Raw genomic sequence first — 21975 nt, forward strand, 5'->3', positions numbered from 1 at the left:
CAGATTTCATGTACCACATGAAAATGTTCCCTGCTGAAGAAGGGATGAGCTCGGCATTGTTTCTCTTCCTAGGAAATGGTGCCATCATGTGGAGACGTTGTTTTCTCTGTTTCCTGTTTTAAGAGGGCAGTTCTGAAGTTTTCTCTCCTTTACATTTTATAAAAAAGTGCATTGAAATGCTATTTGGCAAACTTATATTTCACTAGCATAAATAGATTACAACTGAAGGGGGCATGAGAATTAACACCCTTGAAGTGATATGGCCACAGTCTGTATATTTGACTGGACCCCAAGTATGTGCCTGGGAATAAAAAAAATGGCTTTTGTCTATGCATTCTTCAAAGTGTCTTTAGAATTTCTAAAACAGCAAGTATACAAATCGGATTGAAAATGGAGAAAGTAAATATCCTGTCTCAAAATGTAATACTTCTCAAATTAAAAATAGCTGAATGTACTGTAACACTGACTTTGGTCACTACACTGCTATGAATTGGAGCCAGTTTTCACCTGGTGATTTACAATTATAAGTAGGATGCTAACCCTAAAGAGGAATGGAAGAATTAAGGCACTAGAGTACTTTGAGAAGAAAACTAGGTTTTCTGTACGCCTAGAGAATAAAATTTGAAGACACTTGTGGAATTAATTCTTGATATTTCTGTAGTATTCTTTATCCAAGGCTGCAAAACTATCTATTACAATTCCTTGAGGCAGTCCTGCAGGATTGGGTGCATGATGCCATCCCTGTTCCAGTTGTGGAGCAAACTGCGACACAGACATTGCCACCGTGGTTTTCAGAGCAAACAGGATTAGTGCCGATGGACACCTCCTGAGGTGTGTCAGGGAAAGCACAGGAAGGTAACTCTCTGCCTGCCCTCCAAGCCTGGAGGCTGAAATAGAGACTTCTGTGCTTGACACTGGGGATTTATGTCCACTGGGTATAGAAGCCATTTTATGTACAGAACACCTATGGTTTAGTCTTCAGTTGTGTGTAAAATGGATATCTCATCATTCGGTAAATGCGAAAAAGGACAGGGCAATTAACTGAATAAATCATGCATAGGAAATTTGCTGAGCATTCTCTAGTCTGCAGAAAAAGTCTCCGGAAAAAAAGTTTAAGCAAACTCTTTCTTATTTGCCATCTCCTTGGTGTGTTTTCTCCTTGGAGAGTGAGGTTGTGTTTGTGTGTGCATGCATTTCTGTCTTTCAAACAAATGTAGTTATTAGCTGCAAAATTTAGAGAAGTTTGACAGCTTTCAGAACACAGTGATTCTTCCTTCCATAGAGTGTATTACTGACACATTAATAGATGTTGTGCTGGTAAAAATACAGTACTTCCTGTTAAATGTAGACTGCTACATATTTTGATTCTAACAACAATCTGGTAGGGTTAGGGCAATTTGTGTAGTGTCATCTGGTGTTTGTTTTGGATAGATATTATAGAAGGAGATACTGATTTTCAAGATGTTAAAGCAGATGATTGGGTGCAAACTCCAGCAAACCTTTAAAGCAACAGAAAGCAAGGGCTACTCCTGGTCAGATCTCCTGCTGAGGATACAAATGTTCTTCTGTGTTCCTGAAACTCCATAGAGGCTTTTCCTCTTGCAGGCCCCTGTTTAAAATGAGGCCAAATATTCAGAGGAATCAGTCTGAGCAGGCGTGGCTGAATTGCTCTCTGCAGCATCTTAGAGATGTACTGAGAAGTCACACATTACCAGGTTTTCAGCATTTGAATTCTGGTCACTTCCTTGAGTAGAAGAAATGTTACTCCACTAAATTGGTCCCAGAGAGTTGGAACCTGATGCAGGACTAATGTTGGGCATGGAAACACCAGATAGGAATTTTTGCTCTGTTAATTCAGTTTTATAGTAACTAACTTGATAACAACAGAGGGTAAAGCCTTACTAGTTGGGATAAATCAGGTCATTGAAGCTGAAGAAAGCACTCATGGTTGTTGAGGTGCAAAGTTTGGAATAGAAGACACCGATGCATGGAAATGAGAACTTCCTGTGGAAATTGTGGGGCTGTAGTAGCTTTCACATGTTATGGTGGACATGCTGTATTTTGACTGAACTGTTGTGCTTATGAAAAAGTTGAGATCTTCATTCCAACATAAGGATTCTTTACTCACATACATCTTTCTTGAGGAAGATCTGTTTGGATAACAGGGCTTTCTTTGCTTGGGCTTATTTATTCTGTAAGGTCTTTAAAGAGTATCATAGACAATGATGTATAGGCAACTCTTAATTCACCTCCCTCAGCTAGAGTACTTTGTCTATGTTTGGGCTGCATTTTATGTGCAAGAAAGTCAAGCTGGAGAGAAGATGGAAGAAGATAAGAAGGAGGAGAATACCTATAACCAATGAGGATGATTTGGATACCTGAGTTTGTATTTTCTAGAAAACACAGATCTAAAGAAGAAAAGATAAAGGCACTTTCCAGGATATGAGGGAGTGCTGTAAAGAGGGAAATGGTCAATAGCTCTCCCTGTCTGTTAGGGAAAGGGATTGAGTAATCAGTTCCAAAGTTAATACTAAGAAATCTCTCTTGACAGAAAAATAATAGACTGTCTGTCTGGTGAGGGAGGGAAAATCCACAGTGCTGTTTTTGCAAACCTGGTAGACAAATTTCTGAAGATATAGTGTAGGTAAATTATTCCCACATGAGGAAAAATAGTAGTCTAAATGGCAGTCTGAGGAACATGATGCATCCGTTTGGTACAAACAGGAGGCCGTCCAACAGTTGGTGTGGGGACCAAGGATTAAAGATTTCCAAAACCACGCATGATAGAGGAAGAGAGTAAGGACTAGATGATACTGCTTGTTCCCAGCAGCAGCAAGTTCTTAGGTTTGTTGTGCTCCCAGGAACTAGTGGCTGGATTACTGATGCACAGAAAAGTGCTCAAGTTCCAGAAGTAGGAAGACAATCTATCAACCCTAACTTCTACATCTTTGTCCTAGCCCAGGATGTTCTCACAACTAGGGAAACACTTGTCATTCTGATAATAAGAGCACAAAGAGACCATATTCTGTACAAGATACAATGTCTCCAGCTTTTCCACCATCTCTCAAAGTGTGCATTTTTCTCAATGCAAGGCTTGGGAAGATTGTCAGAAAGACAAACTAGGCAAAAATACCAAGATAGTTGATCTTGTCTGAAACATCAGTGAGATGTTTTGCCAGACAATTTTGTAAATTATTCTGCAGAAGATTCAGGCAAAAACTAAATCTATATCTGTCTCAGCAAGCCCACCAGTATTCAAGGATATAGAACAATTATTCTCTATTCCCCAGAAGTATGAAAGCAAGACACAGCCTTTGGGTTTCACTCTACTAGTCATTCCTGTGAAAGAGCACACAGTAAGTTTCCAAAAAAGCTTGGATTCCGGCATCCTAGGCCGTTTTGCTTCAGGTGAATGCTGTGCTGAGGTGCTGAGCTACTGCTGAGTTGCAGTAACTGTGATGGGTTCATCACCACTGTGTTTCTAGAAATAGTAGTCATTACTGTGCAATGAGCTTTGAGGTACCGTGATTTTAAAAGACACTAGAGAACATCAAATTCTCTGATATCCTTCAGTTATGAGCATTAAGCCTTTCAGGAATTGGCTTTGCAGAAAGGGACATCTAGTGGCTGTACAGAACAAAACCTTGCAAAATGCATTTTCAAGTGTACAACGTAGCCATTTGCATATGGCCTGCAGTGTTTGGTATTCTGTACATCTTTTTGGTTCTACTACATTATGTGTTTTCTGGGGGTAATTTTTTATGGTTTTGATGAACAAAAAAAATCAACATTTTGAGCCATAACTTTCTAGCTTTATGTAGGTCTATGTATGGTAATTCTGGCAAACAGAAAACTGCCTCAAGCTATGCTTGATGTACCTCACTGCTATATTTCCATGTTTTCTATAGCATCTTCCAGGAGTCCACTGCCTGCTGTTTCCTTCTGCCATTGCTTTCCCCTTTGGTACTGTACTTGGAGAGCTTGTCATTGTTATTGTCATGGTAAAACCTACTTTCTTTTGAATGCCCATAGCATAAAAGTCAGCAGGAGGGGTGGATGAGATTCAGGGAAACACTAATCTAAGCATTCAGTCATGTATTACACAACAAAAGTTTTTTCCTTTCCCATCCACGTTGTGCTCCTTCTTACTAGTTGAGGATGAATTCCATGCATGTTTCTGTGAATAGCCTGACAGTTTAATCGGTACATTTGCATACGGGCAAATGAAGCTTTTTTCAAAGTTGCACAGTAATATGTTTCACCTTTATGCCATGCCAGCTTCAAATTGTATCCCAGGAGGATTTCAAATGTGCATAATCTGTGCAGTTGTCTGGGCTTTTTTCCTTTCTTTTTTTCCTGCCTTTTTTTTTTTTTTTTAACTGGCAAATGCCTATTCATTGCCCATCTGGGTAAGAATGGCCTTTGCATTTTCACACCCATTCTTTCCTATATGGTTTGTGAATACCCCTCCAATCAGAACTTGCTTCACAGAAAGGGGACAAAACCATTTTACAAAACTTTCTCAGAATAAGTCCATTGGGATCTCTACATCATGTTTACTGGACAAAAAAAAAAAAAAAGGGAGTACTTAACAAAGACCACTTGAATTTCACAGAAAGTTTCCCACTGTCTCGAGTTTAAAAGAGTGGCAGGCCTGAGAAGAGCCCTAGACAGGAGTCTTTTTCCTGAGCTGGGCATTCTGTGCCTTGACGAGTAGGTGAGTGTGCGTGTGTGCAGCTGGGCCTTGTGAGGAGCTGACACACGCTGGCTTGTCCAAGGCTCTAGGAGTCTTTGTCAGAATGTGGCATTTACTTAGAATCAAACCTGTATTGGCAAGTCTGAGTTTTGTGGGCAACATCACCTTTGAACTTTCAGCTTAGACAGCATAAAGTAGGGGTCAACCACAAAACCAGATCTGGACCCAGTTTCCTGCAGAGGGAAAGGATCTGCATTGGACAGCAGGATTTTCTACAGACCAGTCTCTGGAATTTGTTGAAACTGCTCTTTATACTACTTGTGTAGTAGTGTTCCTGACACTTACGCAACTTACTTGGTTTCCTGGACTTAGGATAGATATGGTTTACAGTGTTGAATGTCAAGGAAGGTGGCCTAGAAAAATCATCCTCAAAATCTATATTAGCTTTTTTTTACAATTTATTGTGTATCTCTTCCAGCCACCCTTCTTTTATCCTCAAGGAGTAAATTTCAGTTGCTTCTCAGCTGAAGAAGTGGTAGATGTTCCAACAATAAGAGGATCTTTTCAAGGGCAGACTCTAATAGCAACAAAAAATAATACCATTTATGAGGTGACTCAGTTGGCTTTCAGACCAGCTCCTACACCCCAAGGAGCATCCTAGATCAGTTCTTATAGGTGAACTATTCACATCACTCATACAAATGCATACAAACCTCTTTTTTGTAGCCCGGATCAACTTCAACTGTCTGGTTTAAGTTAGCTAAGGACCAAGTACACTGTGGCTACATGATTCTTGATTCCCACAGCCAGGACCTGAGAAGGGCTCTTGAAACTTATTGATGAACCTTGCCTTTCCTCCTTTCTATGCATGATTTGTGGGTAAGTGGCAGAATTCCCTTTCCCTGGAAGTCTTCCAGTCTCATGATGCATATCACACCTTTCTAGAAGGGAGTTGTCCTGAGGATGCATTTTTCAGAGTTCTGCTCACAAAATTAATTTTATCTGCCAAGGAGCATAGTAACAAAGTAGGTTTCTTTTCTCGAATCGAGTGACCTGTCTGTAGTATCTCTGGTATGTGTAGAATATTCCACATTGGGCATGGTCAAGGTAGGATTTTTGGGTTATTTGGTTAGACTGCTGCACATTTCTTCTTATTATCAAATACCTCATTTGACAAAGCTAAACAGAGAAACATGTTTCTGTGAGAGTGAGTCCTACCTAGGAGCAAACCAGGAAGTCACTGATACTATTCAAACATAGATGGAGATAAATGGGTAGCTGTACAGTCACTTGCTATGGCATATAGTAAGTCTTGAAAAGAGATGTCACCTATTTATCAATAATTTTCCACCTTTCTGTTGCCCCACCGGTAAAAAGCTTTTGCCAAAGATTCTGACTTTGTGTGTAAATACATTTTGGATTCTTGTGTGATCTGACATGTTTGACAGATGTTAAGCATCTGGAACTGCCCTGGGGGCCTCTGGAAGAATTACTCTATCAGGAAGGAGGAGGAGATACATCTCTTCTCTACATTATTTTGTGTCATAATAGTTGCAATGCCTTTGCAGTGTCCCACTTTCTAAGATGTTTTTCTAGTCCTATAGTCAGTCCCATCAGAGAAAGAAGCTCAGGTTTCCTGGCTAAGCTTATGAACAAGACAGATGTGTTTCACAACCTCCGTCAGGGTCTTAGTGATTTCCTCCTTGTTTCTGCTATGTGAGCACCCCCTCCGTGTGCTAATCACACATGGAAATTAGTAACCTTCTGGTACAGGTTGGTTTACATTTGTTAACATGAGACTTCTTCAGACAGCCTGGCCCCATTTCCAGTTCCTGACCTTTGCGCTTCCCTTTAATCATCAGCTGCTTCAGAGAATTAAAATAACTGTTTGTGTCCAAGGTGGTTTCTCTTTGAACCACCAGAACAGAGGGTGCTTGAGCCGTTGGTAGTGGATAAATGGGGAGAAGAATGCAGAGCAGGGAAGATGCCACATTTGCCTGCAAATTGCAGTGAGTAGTGTTCTACTGCCTGTGGGTGAGATGTAAAGCACTCCTTAGAGAGCAGCAGGGAGACATTGCTGGGCTAAAAGGCATGTGTATGCCTTTCAGCTGCTTTCACTGTTATTTATTTTCTCTGTACATTTGTCAGACAGTGACAATACACTAGTTTCATTTACTCACACTTACCAACTTCTATTTTTGAATGCTCGCACATTACCAAGTTATTGTGGCAAGAGTGGTTAGACCTTTGGTGGGAGTATTCAAGACAAAATGCCTGTAATACTAGTGGTGATTAAGCATTACTTTGTCTAATTTTCTAGAAACCAAGATGATATATGTACTACAAATGCTTAAAGAAAAAAGTTATTAATAGTGGTTTATTTGTTTACCATTCAAGGGGCTGTTGATTCTTCATAATTAGAAGGTGAAACCATAGTTTCTGCCTGTCAAAATCTAAATAGATGAAAATTTGGTAAAGAACAGGAAAGGAAATGGGAAAGCACTGAAACCAAAGCAAGGAAAATGAAGATAGGGAACAGTGGATTTGGAAATCAAGACATTTCTTTTCAGTTACTTGTAAAAATTTTGAAGATTATGTTGAGTTTGCATCCAAGCTGGTTAAATGCTTTTCTAAACTGTTCTCTATTTAGATTATTCAGCCAAACTAAGACAAAATCTTCCTTGGAGTAAATGTCTGTAATTTTCTAGTTTCTGTCAAGTAAATAACAGCAGGAGAACATTTGTTTTTGTATGATGGCATTCTGGTGCAAGTCAGAACTTGGGATATGCTAAAAATGAAGGGTACAGCTCATGTTAACTTTTTGCTTTGGGTTCTTTCAGAGAACTGTTTGTCACTATTGGGTAGCAAATGTTCTAAACCACAACCCCAGACAAAACTCTGCGTGGGATTTTAGGAACATTTACAGCCTAAATCTTGAACCAGATTTGGATTTTACAAAGTGACTGCCAGGGTTTTTTGATACAAGTAATTGTACTGTGAAACACAGGATCTAAATTCCTTAAAATACCAATCTAGATTGAAATCATATTTTCATATATACCATTTGCATTAACAACTTAGGGTCATTACAGATTCTGATCTCTTCTGGCATAGGTCCAATCCAAAGCATAAAATCCAGCTTTAATCCATGTGCTCAGTGTTTACAATTGGCTGGCTCTAAGCTTTTTAAAGCCAGATAAACTGATAGGAAGTCCAAGACCCAGGAGTGTGATTAGAATCTAGGTCCAGCTACACCTGTCTTAATTGGGTTTTGTCCAAAAATTCAGGACTTGAGCTTCTGGAAATGAGTAGTCAAGTTTACTTGTAGCCTTACAAAAATGATGTGTTTTTACTGATGCCTCTGTGTGTGGTTTCTCCAGTGCAATCAGTTTTGTTTACATAGAGGGAAGTTACCTTTGCCAGCGCTCTCACTGTGGCCCTGCAGAGGACAAGACTCATTCTGTTCTTTTTTTTGTTTGCTTTTGTCACCTGCTTTGCTCCAGGTAACATCAGTTGCAAGGGGATGACAGAGCGCATTCATAGCATCAACCTTCACAACTTCAGCAATTCTGTGCTCGAGACCCTCAACGAGCAGCGCAACCGTGGCCACTTCTGTGACGTGACGGTCCGCATCCACGGGAGCATGCTGCGCGCCCACCGCTGCGTGCTGGCGGCTGGCAGCCCCTTCTTCCAGGACAAGCTGCTGCTGGGCTACAGCGACATCGAGATCCCCTCGGTGGTGTCGGTCCAGTCCGTGCAAAAGCTCATTGACTTCATGTACAGCGGGGTGCTGCGGGTCTCACAGTCAGAGGCCCTCCAAATCCTCACCGCCGCCAGCATCCTGCAGATCAAGACTGTGATTGATGAGTGCACAAGGATTGTCTCACAAAATGTGGGAGATGTCTACCCGGTGATTCAGGATTCTGGCCAAGAGACACCCAGGGGAACACCTGAATCAGGCACCTCGGGGCAGAGCACTGACACAGAGTCTGGCTACCTGCAGAGCCATTCACAGCACAGTGTGGACAGGATCTATTCAGCCCTCTATGCCTGTTCCATGCAAAATGGCAGTGGGGAGCGCTCCTTTTACAGTGGAGCTGTGGTCAGCCACCATGAGACAGCCCTGGGACTCCCCAGGGACCATCACATAGAAGACCCCAGCTGGATTACCCGGATCCACGAACGGTCGCAGCAGATGGAGCGGTACCTCTCCACCACTCCAGAGACCACACACTGCCGGAAGCAACCCCGCCCTGTCCGAATCCAAACCCTGATGGGCAACATCCATATTAAACAGGAGATGGAGGATGACTATGACTACTACGGCCAACAGAGGGTGCAGATCCTTGAGCGCAACGAGTCTGAGGAATGCACTGAGGACACCGACCAAGCAGAAGGCACTGAGAGCGAGCCCAAAGGGGAGAGTTTTGACTCGGGTGTCAGTTCCTCCATTGGCACCGAGCCTGATTCTATGGAGCAGCAGTTTATGGCTGGCCTGGGCCGGGATGGGCAGCAAGAACCTTCTCAAACAGATCAAAATGATGTCCCTGCTGACGGCACTCAGCCGCAGCAGCAGCAGCAACATGTAGATGCCAACTCTTCCTCACCAGAGAGAAGCAATGACGTTGAAATGGACAGCAAAGTGCTCACAGTCAATAACAGCACCGAAAAGGGGGCTTTGCAGCCTTCTGTCAACACATCTGTTGCCCAACCATTGCCAACCACACAGATCTACTTACGCCAGACAGAAACCCTCACCAGCAATCTGAGGATGCCACTGACTCTGACCAGCAACACTCAGGTCATTGGCACAGCTGGCAACACCTACCTGCCTGCCCTTTTCACCACGCAGTCTGCTGGCAGCGGCCCTAAGCCTTTTCTCTTCAGCCTGCCCCAGCCTTTAGCTGGCCAACAGACACAGTTTGTGACAGTGTCCCAGCCCGGCCTGTCAACCTTTACTGCCCAGCTGCCAGCCCCACAGCCCCTGGCCCAGTCTGCGGGCCACAGCACAGGGGGTGGGCAAGGCGAAAAAAAGCCTTACGAGTGCACTCTCTGTAACAAGACTTTCACCGCCAAACAGAACTACGTCAAGCACATGTTTGTACACACAGGTAAGAGTACTTCCCTTTGGCTTGCATGTGGAGCCACAGAAAGTCCTTCCCAGCCATGGATTTAGATTCTGTTTGCCAACCTGCCAGCCTTCAGCACAAACAGGAGGGAGGGCTTATCCAGGGAGCTGGTGTCGCTGAACACTTCCTGGCCTTACTGCGCTGAAGTTGAGTCCCTGCAGAAACATACAGATCCCAAACGGGGGCCTAACTGTGCATGGTGCAGAAACAGGCTCATTTCACTTGGAGTAAAATGTATCTTGCATCCATCCAAGGAAACGGTGAGCATTCATGGTACCTTGACCATGGCAACATTAAGTGGAAGAGGGGAAACTAATAGGTCATAAGAAAATCTATATCTACTAAGAAAGCTTAAACCCCCCTCCACATAGATTTTACAGCTATGGGTGGTGAGGTTAGGGCAAATTCATTACTGGTGTAGCTGCAGCAGTAGGTCCAGGCCTGGATGTTACGCACACTGACACATATTTTCTAGATCTCACATACTACCATAAGAAAGTAAATCTGGAGTTTTGTCAGAAAGTCTTTCTGTACTTCACTGAAGCTGATTGCTATAATCCCTTGTCTCTTGGTAAGTAAGAGGTGTCACTAGCTGTGAGTACAGAAACATTGGGTTCGGTGGGAAAATATTGAAAGAATATATGTGGAACACAATGGAACACAACATCAGCACCTTTCTGTTTAAAACTGCAGCTGCTTTAGTATGTGGTTTATGGTCTATTGAGATAACATAGGTAACCATATTTGCCACTGAGACAAAACTGTCTTTTCTAGCTTTGCCAAGTTATGAGACTTCAAAGCAAGGATATGTATGTATTTTACATGGAGAAGTCATCATGGGTTCAGGACTGTTTTGCTTGCTTTAGCCCTTGGCTCCTTCTGCTGTTGGAGAGAAATTCTAGTTTAGAGAAAGAGTAAGTATTTCTTTCACCAAGCAGTAGCTTTGTTAACATCAGATCTTAAAACAAATGCTGGCTTTGTGATACATGGAGAAGAACCTGGAAAAATTGCCCAAAGTATAAGAGGAATGTAGGTCATGCCTCTCTATTGGATGCAACAGATTTCAATTCCATGTGTACATGTAAACTTTTAACTTCATTTTACCTGTATTTATCACTTTAATGAAAAACTCCTCTAGACATCTGTGGCAGACCTGTACATGTGCATGTACAAAAAGATCAACTTCTCAGGACTGGTACAAAATGTATAATTGCAAGTATCAAGAGTCCTGAATCCCAAGATTACCTTGGTGTCTGTTTATGTTCTCCATCTCTCTGTTGTGGATGAGTAGCTAAAATGCTACATAGATAGTGTTGGTATTCAGAAAAATATCCCCTTCAGAACACAGTCAAATATATCTGCTTGCATCCTTGTTCTAAAAGCTAAAAAGACTTTTTTACAAATAACTTCACTGAGATTAGGTACTTTATTTCCCCCACCACTGCATTTCAGTTTTGGAGTCAGATAAAGAATAGTACTGGAAGACCTATCTAAAACATTCTTAGCTACTACAAATAATACCAACCAAGGAAATTGATAGGCATCTTGAATCATGAATTAATATTTTATTTGTGTGGGTCTGAGAATGCCCTAAAATATGAACTGTGGTGGCATTTGGGTAGAGGAATCATTTCAAAATTCATTTAGGAGCTAACTGGCTCCTGGGAGGATAATTTCACCTTGACCAAGAGAGAGCTAGGCTTCAGAAAACCCTCCTGAAAATAATATTTATGTGTGCAGCCTCAGAGAAAGTCTGTCTGCTGCCTTGTCTAGTGCTGGACAGGATCATTACAAAAAATAGAAGGGAAGCAACTGTTCCCAATGTCAGGGTGACTTTTCCTTAGCCGTGTTAAAAGAAGCAAGGCAAAGTGGCTCTGGAGAAGATTCACAGAAAAAATCAGAGGTTTGGGAGATGCAGATGTTTGAATTAATCTTTCTGTTTGGAGGGCTCACGAGAGAAGTCATGGAAGAGTCTAATCATAAATCAGAATTCAGTAATTTAAAGGCCTCTATATCTCTGTATGTTTTTATGGTTCAGAAAACTACGAAAGTCTGATGTAGCTTTCCATGCAAGAGAAACCAACCTCCTTTTCTTCTTTCACATGGGTGCAAACATGTTAGAGATTGCTATTTTTCCATGTTCTGTGCACACTCACCTTAATATATCCCACAACGTTGTGGAAATACAGTGCTAGACGGTATGCAGTATCTGTACTTTATAAGGCACCATTGCCTTTTCCCATATATCACACTGTGATTAATACTGGATTAAAGGCTGCAAAAGATATGCCAAGGGGATCACCGCAGAGCACCAACACTGCTGCCTCCCCACCTTTGTAATCTGGTGATAGGATGAGGGGAAGTCTTTTGAGGAGTGGCTGAGGTCACTTGCCTTGTACACCCTGGAAAAGTTTGAGGGGAGACCTCATTGTGACCTACAGCTTCCTCATGAGGTGAAGTGCAGGGGCAGGAACTGACCTCTTCTCTCTTGTCCAGTGATAGGACACAAGGGAATGGCATGAACCTGTCTCAGGGTAGGTTTAGATTAGGTGTTAGGAAAAGGTTCTTCACCCTGTGGTTGGGGTTGTTGGGCACTGGAAGATGTTCCCCAGGGAAATGGTCACAGCACCAAATCTGGCAGTTTGAGAAGCTCTTGGATAATCGTCTTGGGCTCATGGTGAGATTCTTGGGATGGTGCTGTGCAGGACCAGGAGAAGGACTTTGATGATCCTTGGGAGTACCTTCCAACTCAGGATTCTGTGATTCTATGACCTCAGCACCAAGCATCCACTGTGGTCAGGATCTGAAGAGCCACAGAGTCTACATGACCAGGAGCACAGGGCCTGGAAAAGGGGACCATGGCCAAGTGCTGACATTGCTTCTTCCCCCTCCCAACTCAGGATATGCTATGATTCTATTGTTCTGATCATCCCACATTGCTGTCTAATAACAGCCAAATACAAAACAAAGAAGCAAGAGGAAGAACATGCACATTCAATTCACTGAGCAGAGTTTCTTTGACTTGAAAAAGAAGTATCACAAGAGTAAAGAATCTACAGTGCTCACTTAGGAAGCACAAAAAATTTGCATACAAAAAAGGAAAACTAAAGTTTTGCAATTCTTTGGAGAGGAGAAATCCCAGGAAAGCTTTGAAGCCAAGATTAAAAGCCACAACCCAGTGTATCTTAGAAACATAAGCAGGCAAAAATTAAGGTGTTTTTATAGCACAGTCTTAACAGGGTCTAGGGTGGATGAGACAAATTTATTACAAACTCTGGGACATATATTGCCCAAGGCAAAAATGAGCTCCATAAATAGAGTCAGTCTCTTGTAAATTAATCAGACGTTATTCTAACTGACACTGTCATTTTCCACATCACGTGTCAAGCGTATTGGCCTGTCTACACACAACACAGCACTGTGTGTGACAAAGCATCAGGAAAGTAAGGATTTAGTGTTTTGAGCAAGTGTCTTTCACCAAGTAAGGGCAAACTCCTCACAAGTGCAAGGAAGAGGAGCAAGTGAATTTCATTCATGGATGTCGCCATCATACATGCAAACCATGAAATAAAAAGAAACAGAGACATGGGGAGATAAAAAAGTAGGTCTTTCACATCTAATCCATTTTAATTATCTCCTCTTAAAATTGAGTATAAGTAGCATATGGTAATCTCACTATACAATGAGTGAATTATATATTACCACAGGCATGTCTTGGTCCCTGAAGATTGACTCTTCAGGATTTAAAACAGTGCCAAACAGACTGTAAAAAGAGGGAAGCAGGATGTCTGTGGAATAAAAAAAAAGAGGGGAAATTGCAGAATAACCACAGGAAAATAATTTTCTCAATCATTGAAACAGAGGATCATTTTGATTCTCACAGAGTTATGGTACCATGTCTATCCCTAACAGCTTTGGAGATGATGAATTCCACATATGAAATATACCACAAGTGATTCAGAAAGCAAATTAAAAAGTAGCTTTTGATGGGGCATTCAGGGTGTTGGTTGTTATCTACATTACCAGTTCAGCAGCATATCATGAAAACAGTGCTTGATACCGTGAAACATTAGACTGTGCCTTATCTTTTAGAACTCTGAGCATGAGGAGGATTTAAGAGTAGTCTGAAAAAAACAGTCATATGTGCTCAGCTAAGTATTTTTCCCAGTTCATCCTTTTAGTTGATGGTTTGTATAAACATAATCAGAGTTCAGTTATACAAGTTTCCATAGTAAGTTTTACAACAGTCCTGGGCACACAAGGCAATGTGGAAGATTGTGTAAGTGTTTTATCTCTAGTTTACCTCATAAGGTGTTTTATTGGCAGGCAAATCATTCAAGTTTCCTGTGTTTTACATTGGAAGTTTATCTCTTAGCGTAGTGCTGGCTGGTCTAGGCAATTGTGTCCTGAGGTTCCCTTTTCCAGTACTCCTTGTACATGCTTTCAGCTATGGCATTTGACCAGAAAAGGGAGCAACAAATGTAAACCTGTTATAAAGTGTTGGATTCCTCTGACAATCTCTATCACTCCTCTCCTGAGAAATTGAAAGCAATTTGACTGAAATGAGTCTGGCCCAGGTCAGCTGTCTGGTAATCACTGATTTGTCCCTGTTTTTATTGCATGCCAGTAAGGAAATGGAAGAAGTGAAAGGTGACGTAGCATAGCTGAGACCTTCCTGTCTAGAAATGAGCATGAGGAGAAAGGCAGGAGCACAGACAGGAGAGGCTGTGCCATTGAAACTGGGTGTAGATGCCAGGACCTTTTAACTCTACTCCTGTCTTTGTCTAGTCCTGTCTTTCTACTATGTGAACTTGAAGAAATCACCTGAGCTCCTTTTTTCTGTATGTGAATAAGGAATTCTTACAGCCCCCTTTGTAAAGCATTTTGAAACCTCTGGTTGCAAAAAATGCTGTGTGTCAAAACACATTGATTAGCAGACTTACTCTTGGTTAGCCATAGCACCTCTCCAAAGACCCCCATGAGACTTATCGATAGTTTATTGCAAAGAGTTCTACCCAAGTAGTTTAATTTTATGATTTCTCTTTTTTTGTTTCTCTCTGTCTCTCTCTCGTTGGTAATGGGCAGGAGAGAAGCCACACCAATGCAGCATCTGTTGGCGCTCCTTCTCTTTAAAGGATTACCTAATCAAACACATGGTGACACACACTGGCGTGAGGGCCTACCAGTGCAGTATCTGCAACAAGCGCTTCACCCAGAAGAGCTCCCTTAACGTGCACATGCGTCTCCACCGCGGGGAGAAGTCCTACGAGTGCTACATCTGCAAGAAGAAGTTCTCCCACAAGACCCTGCTGGAGAGGCATGTGGCTCTGCACAGTGCCACCAACGGCACGCCCGGAGCCACCGGCGCCGGCGCGAGGGCTGTCCCCGCCGGCGTGGTGGCCTGCACGGAGGGGACCACGTACGTCTGCTCTGTCTGTCCAGCTAAGTTTGACCAAATTGAGCATTTCAACGACCACATGAGGATGCATGTGTCAGACGGATAAGTAGAATCTCTCTCTCTCTCTTTGTTATGAACAACAAAAATAGAAACAACAAAAAAAGCTATGGCACTAGAATTTAAGAAATTATTTTTGTTTCGTTTTTACCTTTTATTTTCCTCCTTTTTTTGGGTTCATTTCATTTTGTTGGTTTTTGTACTACATGAAGAACTGTTTTTTGCCTGCTGGTACATTACATTTCCGGAGGCTGGGTGAATAATAATTTTCCCAACCTCCCTCGGATGGTGGCCTTAAGGCCAGGTAGTGCTTCATGAGCTCCACTGGTTGGATCTCTAGCTACTGGCCTCTAAATACAACCCTTCTTTACTACAAAAAGCAAACAACAAAAAAAAAATCACAAAAAAAAAATTAAAAAAACAGACAGAAAAATCATTAAAAAAAAATCTTTTTCTCACTTGTGAAGAGCACTACAAATAAAGAAACAAAACAAAATATATTACAAATCTACAAGGCCTACTGTCGTTATAAGTACACCGCTTGCAGTGTTTCAATGGACATGATTCACATTGCTGACCGCTTTTGGACTTCACAGTATCCAGTTAGAACTGTGGAATATTTTGCTTCTGGTTGAGCAGCAACCAGAGGAAACAAGGCCCTGCTGGTTTCCACCACGTGTCTGCTTTCTCACACACACGCATCCACAAACACACAAAAAGGGCTGAGGGGAATGCGAGGCAGTGTGGCTTGGATAGTGTGGAGTCCCTGCAGGGCGAGGAAAAAGAATCAGATGTTCCTCACCTGGATTCTGCTCCATCCCACGCTGTCTGGCGCACCCTCCCCGCTGCTTTTCTCGTACCACCACCACCACCTTATAGCAGAAACCAAGAAGATTCAGACCACGAGCAACGGTGGCTTTTTTGTAATTTATTCAGTGTCTTCGCTGAGCCCAGGGCCTCAGCACAATCAAGAGGGACTTTCACAGAAGGCAAAGAGAAACACAGAGGAAAATCAAAGATATCAGAGGTTGCAACCTATGGATCTAGGTACAAGAGAAGGGTTAGTTCCCACAATCTTTGCAAAAAAAAAAAAAGTTGCATCAGGATTTATTCTTGTGGAAGAAAGAGGAATAAAGGGTGGGAGGGGAGGGGAATAATAATTAAAAAAAAAAAGAGTTGTTGGGACTTTTTTAATTCAAAATTTTATAGAGGGGCAAAAGTGACGTTTACCAGATAGAATGCTGATTTTTTTAATATATTTACAACAGTATTTGTGTAAAAAAAAACAAAAAAGTGAGATTGTTAAAAGTAATTTTTCTTTGTTTTCTTTTTTGTTTTGCATACACTGCCACTAATATCTTCTCTTTTATTATATATATGAATATATATAAAAATATATATTTTATTTTAAATTGAGACTGTTAAGGTTAGCTAACCTGCTTCCAGATAGAGGGGGGGGAGGGGAGATGATCTTGATTTTTATTTTAAAAAGAGGAAGGATGTTTTCTTAATTTTCTTTTCTAGTATTATTCTCTCTGTTTTCTAATGGAATCAAGAATTACCTGGGTCGATGAGGGGCTCTGTGAAGTCATCTGTGAGATTATCTACTAGTGTTTGTGCATCCTGCAGTATCTTTTGAACTGCTACTTTGTGTTTTTGGATTACATGGTTCTCTTTTTGGCTCTTACCAAGCTTCTGTTGTTTCTTTTTTGGTTCCATCTCAGAATTCATTTTTGCTGAAGGACATTTCCTGTTGAGAAAGAGATTTTTCTAGCAATGTTCCCTTGGTTTTGGGGATGATATAAACTGTAGTCTTTCTTCTTTGAAAAAGTAATGAAAGTTTTGGAAGTGTGTAATAACTAGGATTTCCCTTCTTTTTGGTCACTGGACAAGAATTAATCTGCTGTATTGTTCTCTCATCCCTGCCTTGCTCTCTAGAGAGCTTCCATATTTGTGTGGGAATCTGATCCTGCCCCTGATAATTTGTGCTGATGCCAAAACAACTTAAAACGTTACCATTGCAAATAATCTTCCCTTCATTTGCAAAACGTCTGACTGAAGGGCCACATCCCGCATTCTCTGCATAGACAAACCTATGAAAGGAATGTAGGATCAGTGTGAAAGATTGATTCCTGATCTGCATATATATGTTGGTGTTTTGTATTTTGTTTTATTGTGTTTGGACTGGTGTTCTCCCTAGTTGTCTTCTGTGTATCTGTGTAAGAATTTTTCCCCCAAAGCCAGCTCCCAAAGTACGTGGGTCCTTAGTTCAGTTGGATCAGTGTTTGACACTGTCTTTGTCTTGCTTGAAATCCATGTGAGGACTTACACCAACTGCACTCTGGACTTCATATTTTAGGCAGAGAAGAAGCACCTAACAAAAATATGCAAAAAGAAAAAAAAGAAAAATTGCTAGTTTAGCTTTTACTTGTGTCTATATTTAAATTAAGCTTTCTTAAGTTTACAAAACTTTTTGCTTGTGAACACTGAGCATTTCACATGAGACATTCTTTTATGCTGGACAACCTTTTGAGTATTGACTTGGTAGATCTCCATATACAGTTTTGCATGTTCTTTACACCTGCGGCTTCCCTATCAGATATCTGTGATTCAGTACAGGTAACTTCATCCATATGTTCTATGCCTGTTCCATTACCATTTATTTGGGGAAAAAAACCTGGCAGGTGGTTCAGTCTCAGAATCTTTCTGTACCCTGCAAGGTATTGTTCAGCAGATCCTAAATGCTGAAGCCCAGATTCTTGGCTGCAATATGCAGCATAGAGAGACTTTGAGGTGAATGCCAGAGCAATTGAGTCTTTTATATGGTAAAGTCTTTAGTTACCAGCTTGTTTGGGTAGTTCAAGGGGTTGGAGAAGGAGTTAGTTAACAAATACTGTTCTAATAACTACACTGGTAAAAGCAATGTTGGCATGTAAGTTGAGATGTGAAAAGACAAAGCCCAAGACACAGAGAGGGAGAACTGATATCTGCCATTTAGACACATTAGATCTATACAGAAAATAAAGGTTCTAGGAGACTAGGGTGTGGAAAAAAATGAGGAAGGCAAACCCAGACAAAAGGAGTGAAGATTTTTCTCTGGAGAAAGGAGGTTTTTTTCTGAGATCTTCATAATCAAAGAATATTCTCCCATATGAGGAACTAGTGAAGAATTTTACCCAGCTTACAAATATGTAGCTGCTCATTTGTCATCTGAGGTCTGGGGAAAAGCTGTTTAATTTGCCATTGTAAACCTGGTGAACTGTAGTCAAGATGTAGCATATTCTGGAATATACTTCTGATCCCAGAAAAGATATGCCAGTAAACAGGAAATAAGAATCAGGGTCTATATCCATCAAAATCCAAATACTATCCAAATTTTAATCCTTCAGTTTTCATGCTTCCCTAAATCAAAGCATTACATTTGAAATGCAAATTTTTATAAGGTCTGATAAATTTGAAGTAAATTAAAGATAAATTGTGAGTGAATGAATGAATGAATGAATGAATGAATGATGCCAATTTAAAAAATAAACATAGTTCTAAAGTAAAGCTAAGGCATACTAGATTGAATTCTAAAACATTTGTCAAAGAATTCAGGCCTAGGTCTTCACAAATGACTGCCTTTAATATAAACTGATTCTGCTGGACTTCCAGACTTGATCTTGTAAAACGTGGAGCAACTTGCAGCATGACTGCAAATGTAGTTTAAAGTGCTTGTCAGGTCACTCTGAATTTAGCAGCTCAAACATAGTCGCCTTTATCTTTTAAAATGTTAGGTTCTCTTTGGCAATTCTTCCTCCCATCTTTGAAACACTTATTTGCTACTTGGAAGCAACTATAACACCTAAATGGTACAGGTATATTCAAGCTTCATATATTGTTACAATATGCCTTTGCAAAAAGAATAGCAGTCACAGTGATCTGGAAACCGCTGCTGACAATGTTGGAGTGAATCTCAGTGTGCTTGAAAGGCTTCCTTCAAAACAGCTGATGAAATGATACAGATGAGAAAATGCAGACTGTAGCTCACATCCCTTTGTTGGAGCATGCAATATCCTGCATTCCTTGAGGATGATTCTCGCTTTCCCTAAAGCTCTCTTTGTATTGCTTTGGCAATGGAAAAGGCCATTAAATAGAACATAAATTCAAGCTTACAAATCAAGGCCTCTCTGCAAGGCAAAAGTGCAATAAAGGAAGCCTTAGAGTGAATGAGAAGTGCCTTCTCTTACTGCTGCTGAGGCTGGTGAAGTAAATTGGGAATGTAGGCTGGCCAGAGCAGATTTCCCCTGTGTTTCATCTCACCCAGTACTTCATCTCTGGCATGTGGCAAGTTAGAGATGATTCGAATGAAGAGGAAAGACCTGTGCTGCATTATTACAAAGCAGTAAGCCCAAGGGGGAAGATTTATTATATAATTCTCATTAGCTATTTCTACATATAAAATACATATAAATACAAATAAAATACATATTTGCATATAACCTAAAGACATAATAATTTATGGCTTTACCTTTTTATCCAATATAAAAATTAAATATTGTGGCAGATAATTCTTATTGTCCTTCAAAGATCTAGCTTATTCATTTTTAAGCGACCTCCATGCTGTCCCATGGAAGTGAGTTCCTCAAATTGTTGAAATTATTCCCTTTGAAGTTTATTTTGTTGTGCTGAAACACCCTTTTTCTTGTATTATATGAAATCACAAATCAGAGATCCAAAATTTAACTTCTCTTGCCCATTTTGCTGAGGTCTGCCTCTCTCTGGGAAGCTGAATCCACAAGGAATGCAGGACCACAAGCTCAGTGTCTGCTGATTAGCAAGGAGAGGACATCTCCTGAGCATGTCTCTGTGGGTTTCTGGTGTGTGTGCATTAGTGAGCTTCTCCTGCAGTGACCTCTTGCAGGGTACTGGCAGGCACAACTCATAAATAATGGGAACCAGCAGCACAGTAACCAGTCTGTAAATTGTAGTATGATATTTCAGTCTGGTCCCTCCTCTCAGAAAACCCATGTTCATAGTCTCCTTTTAAGGGAAATAGGTGTAGGTGTTTTGCAGGAACTGCTCTGAGGATACTTTTTCACATCCATCACACTTCTACTAGGCCCACTTCTGGCCCATGCTGTTACCTTCAAAAACAGCTCAAGTTCTCAGTAAGGTAACAGGGGAGAGTGGCATTTAAGTGACTTTCTAAGTGAGTGAGACTTCTCTTTGCTCTAAAATCAAAGAGCCCAAGTGGAACACGTTTTTCTTCTCTTGATTTCTTTTTCATCCAAAGGAGCTGAGTAATAACCCACATACCATCAGCACCCCACTTCTTATCAACTCCACTGAGTTCACTTGACCTTGAGCTACTTGATTAATGCTGGATCACTCACATAGTAGAGGAACAAGTTTTTTGCCTTTAGCAAGTATTATCCCAACATCTCCTGTCTCCCTTAGTAATGAAAACAAGTCCCATAGGGAGAAGGTACAAGACATACTCTTTACAGGAGTGTTGAGTCCAGTCCAAAATCAGAAGCACTCAAATAATTTCAAACATAATCAGACCTTCACTATGCCTAGATCTGTGACCCTCCTGACAGTCCTGTACTAAGGAAATCCTCCAGCTCTTACTGCTGAAATGACTTGCCACTCAAAAGGAAAAAACAGCATCAGCCTGGAAAAGAGAAGGGTCCAGGCAGACCATCCAGAACCCGACAAAAAGGCTGGAGAGGCACTTTTCACAAGGGTAGTGATAAGACTGGGGGGAATGGCCTTAAGCTGACAGAGTGTAGGTTTAGATTAGATATTGGGAAGAAATACTTTACAATAAGGGTGGTGAGATACTGAAACAGGTTGCCCAGAGAAGGTGTGGGCCATAGGTGTTCAGGATTGGGCTGGATGGGGCTCTGAGTAACATGGTCTAGTGGAAGGTCCCCTGCACATGGGGGGGGGGGTGGAACCAGATGATCTTTAAAGACCCTTGCAACTCAAACCATTCTATAATTCTGTGATAATATCAAATGAGCACCTGGTGGTTGTTCTGCCAGGAACAACTAGGCCTTGATAATCAACCCTTTCAATTCAGCATCCAGGTCCTCTGAACCATTGGAATAAACATGACAGTAAAGAGTCAGCTGAAGCAGTATCTGATCGGCCTGAGGCAAAAAGCTGCTTTTCACATTCCCTGATTTATTTTTATACTGGCTGTGGAAATTTGTGAAGGGGGTATAATGTGATGAGAACCTAGCCCTGAAAGGTTTTGAGCCTCGTCTTCTCCCAGAAGGTTTGTCTTCATGTGACCCCTAAACAATCAGAATTCTGCTGAGAAAAGGCATACGAGGGAAACTACAGATAAAACATTAAGTCTGCAATCTCGAGTTTGTAAATGCAATGGACACTTTTCCCAGCACTTGACAGTCCTGCTGACAAAAACCAAATGCAGGTAAAAAGGCCTTGCAGAGGGGCAGATGCTGAAAAGGCCAAGTGTCTGCAGCATGGCCAGTAAGACAGGCAAGTGAATGGAGGTGGCCTGATGCTAGATACATGTCCACAGGGGCTGGTTCTGGCCACACCAAGTCAACGTTCTTGCTGCTGTTCACCTTATTGTCATGCAAGAAGTGAAAAGCTCTCAGCTATTTTCCTTTAAAGCTACTCAGTGATCCAGTTCATTTCAGCCAGAGCAAAGGAGCCCCTGTATTTTCACAGATCACTAA

The 21975-nt window shown here is 41.4% G+C and overlaps 1 protein-coding gene across 17 annotated transcripts in view; it reads left to right on the plus strand.

The window, feature by feature from the left end:
• LOC134548834 (zinc finger and BTB domain-containing protein 20) overlaps positions 1-15729 on the plus strand; it is a 472135-nt gene extending 456406 nt beyond the window's left edge. For all 17 annotated transcript variants that reach the window (XM_063393948.1, XM_063393944.1, XM_063393953.1 and 14 more), the window contains 2 exons: positions 8200-9807; positions 14911-15729. In XM_063393948.1, coding sequence (XP_063250018.1) covers positions 8220-9807; positions 14911-15329 — 2007 coding nt within the window. In that variant the 5' untranslated portion in view covers positions 8200-8219 and the 3' untranslated portion in view covers positions 15330-15729. The remainder of the gene's footprint in view (positions 1-8199; positions 9808-14910) is intronic.
• The last annotated feature ends 6246 nt before the right edge of the window (positions 15730-21975 follow it).

This window comes from Prinia subflava, chromosome 3 (genome assembly GCF_021018805.1).
Source record: "Prinia subflava isolate CZ2003 ecotype Zambia chromosome 3, Cam_Psub_1.2, whole genome shotgun sequence".
NCBI classification, from domain to species: domain Eukaryota; kingdom Metazoa; phylum Chordata; class Aves; order Passeriformes; family Cisticolidae; genus Prinia; species Prinia subflava.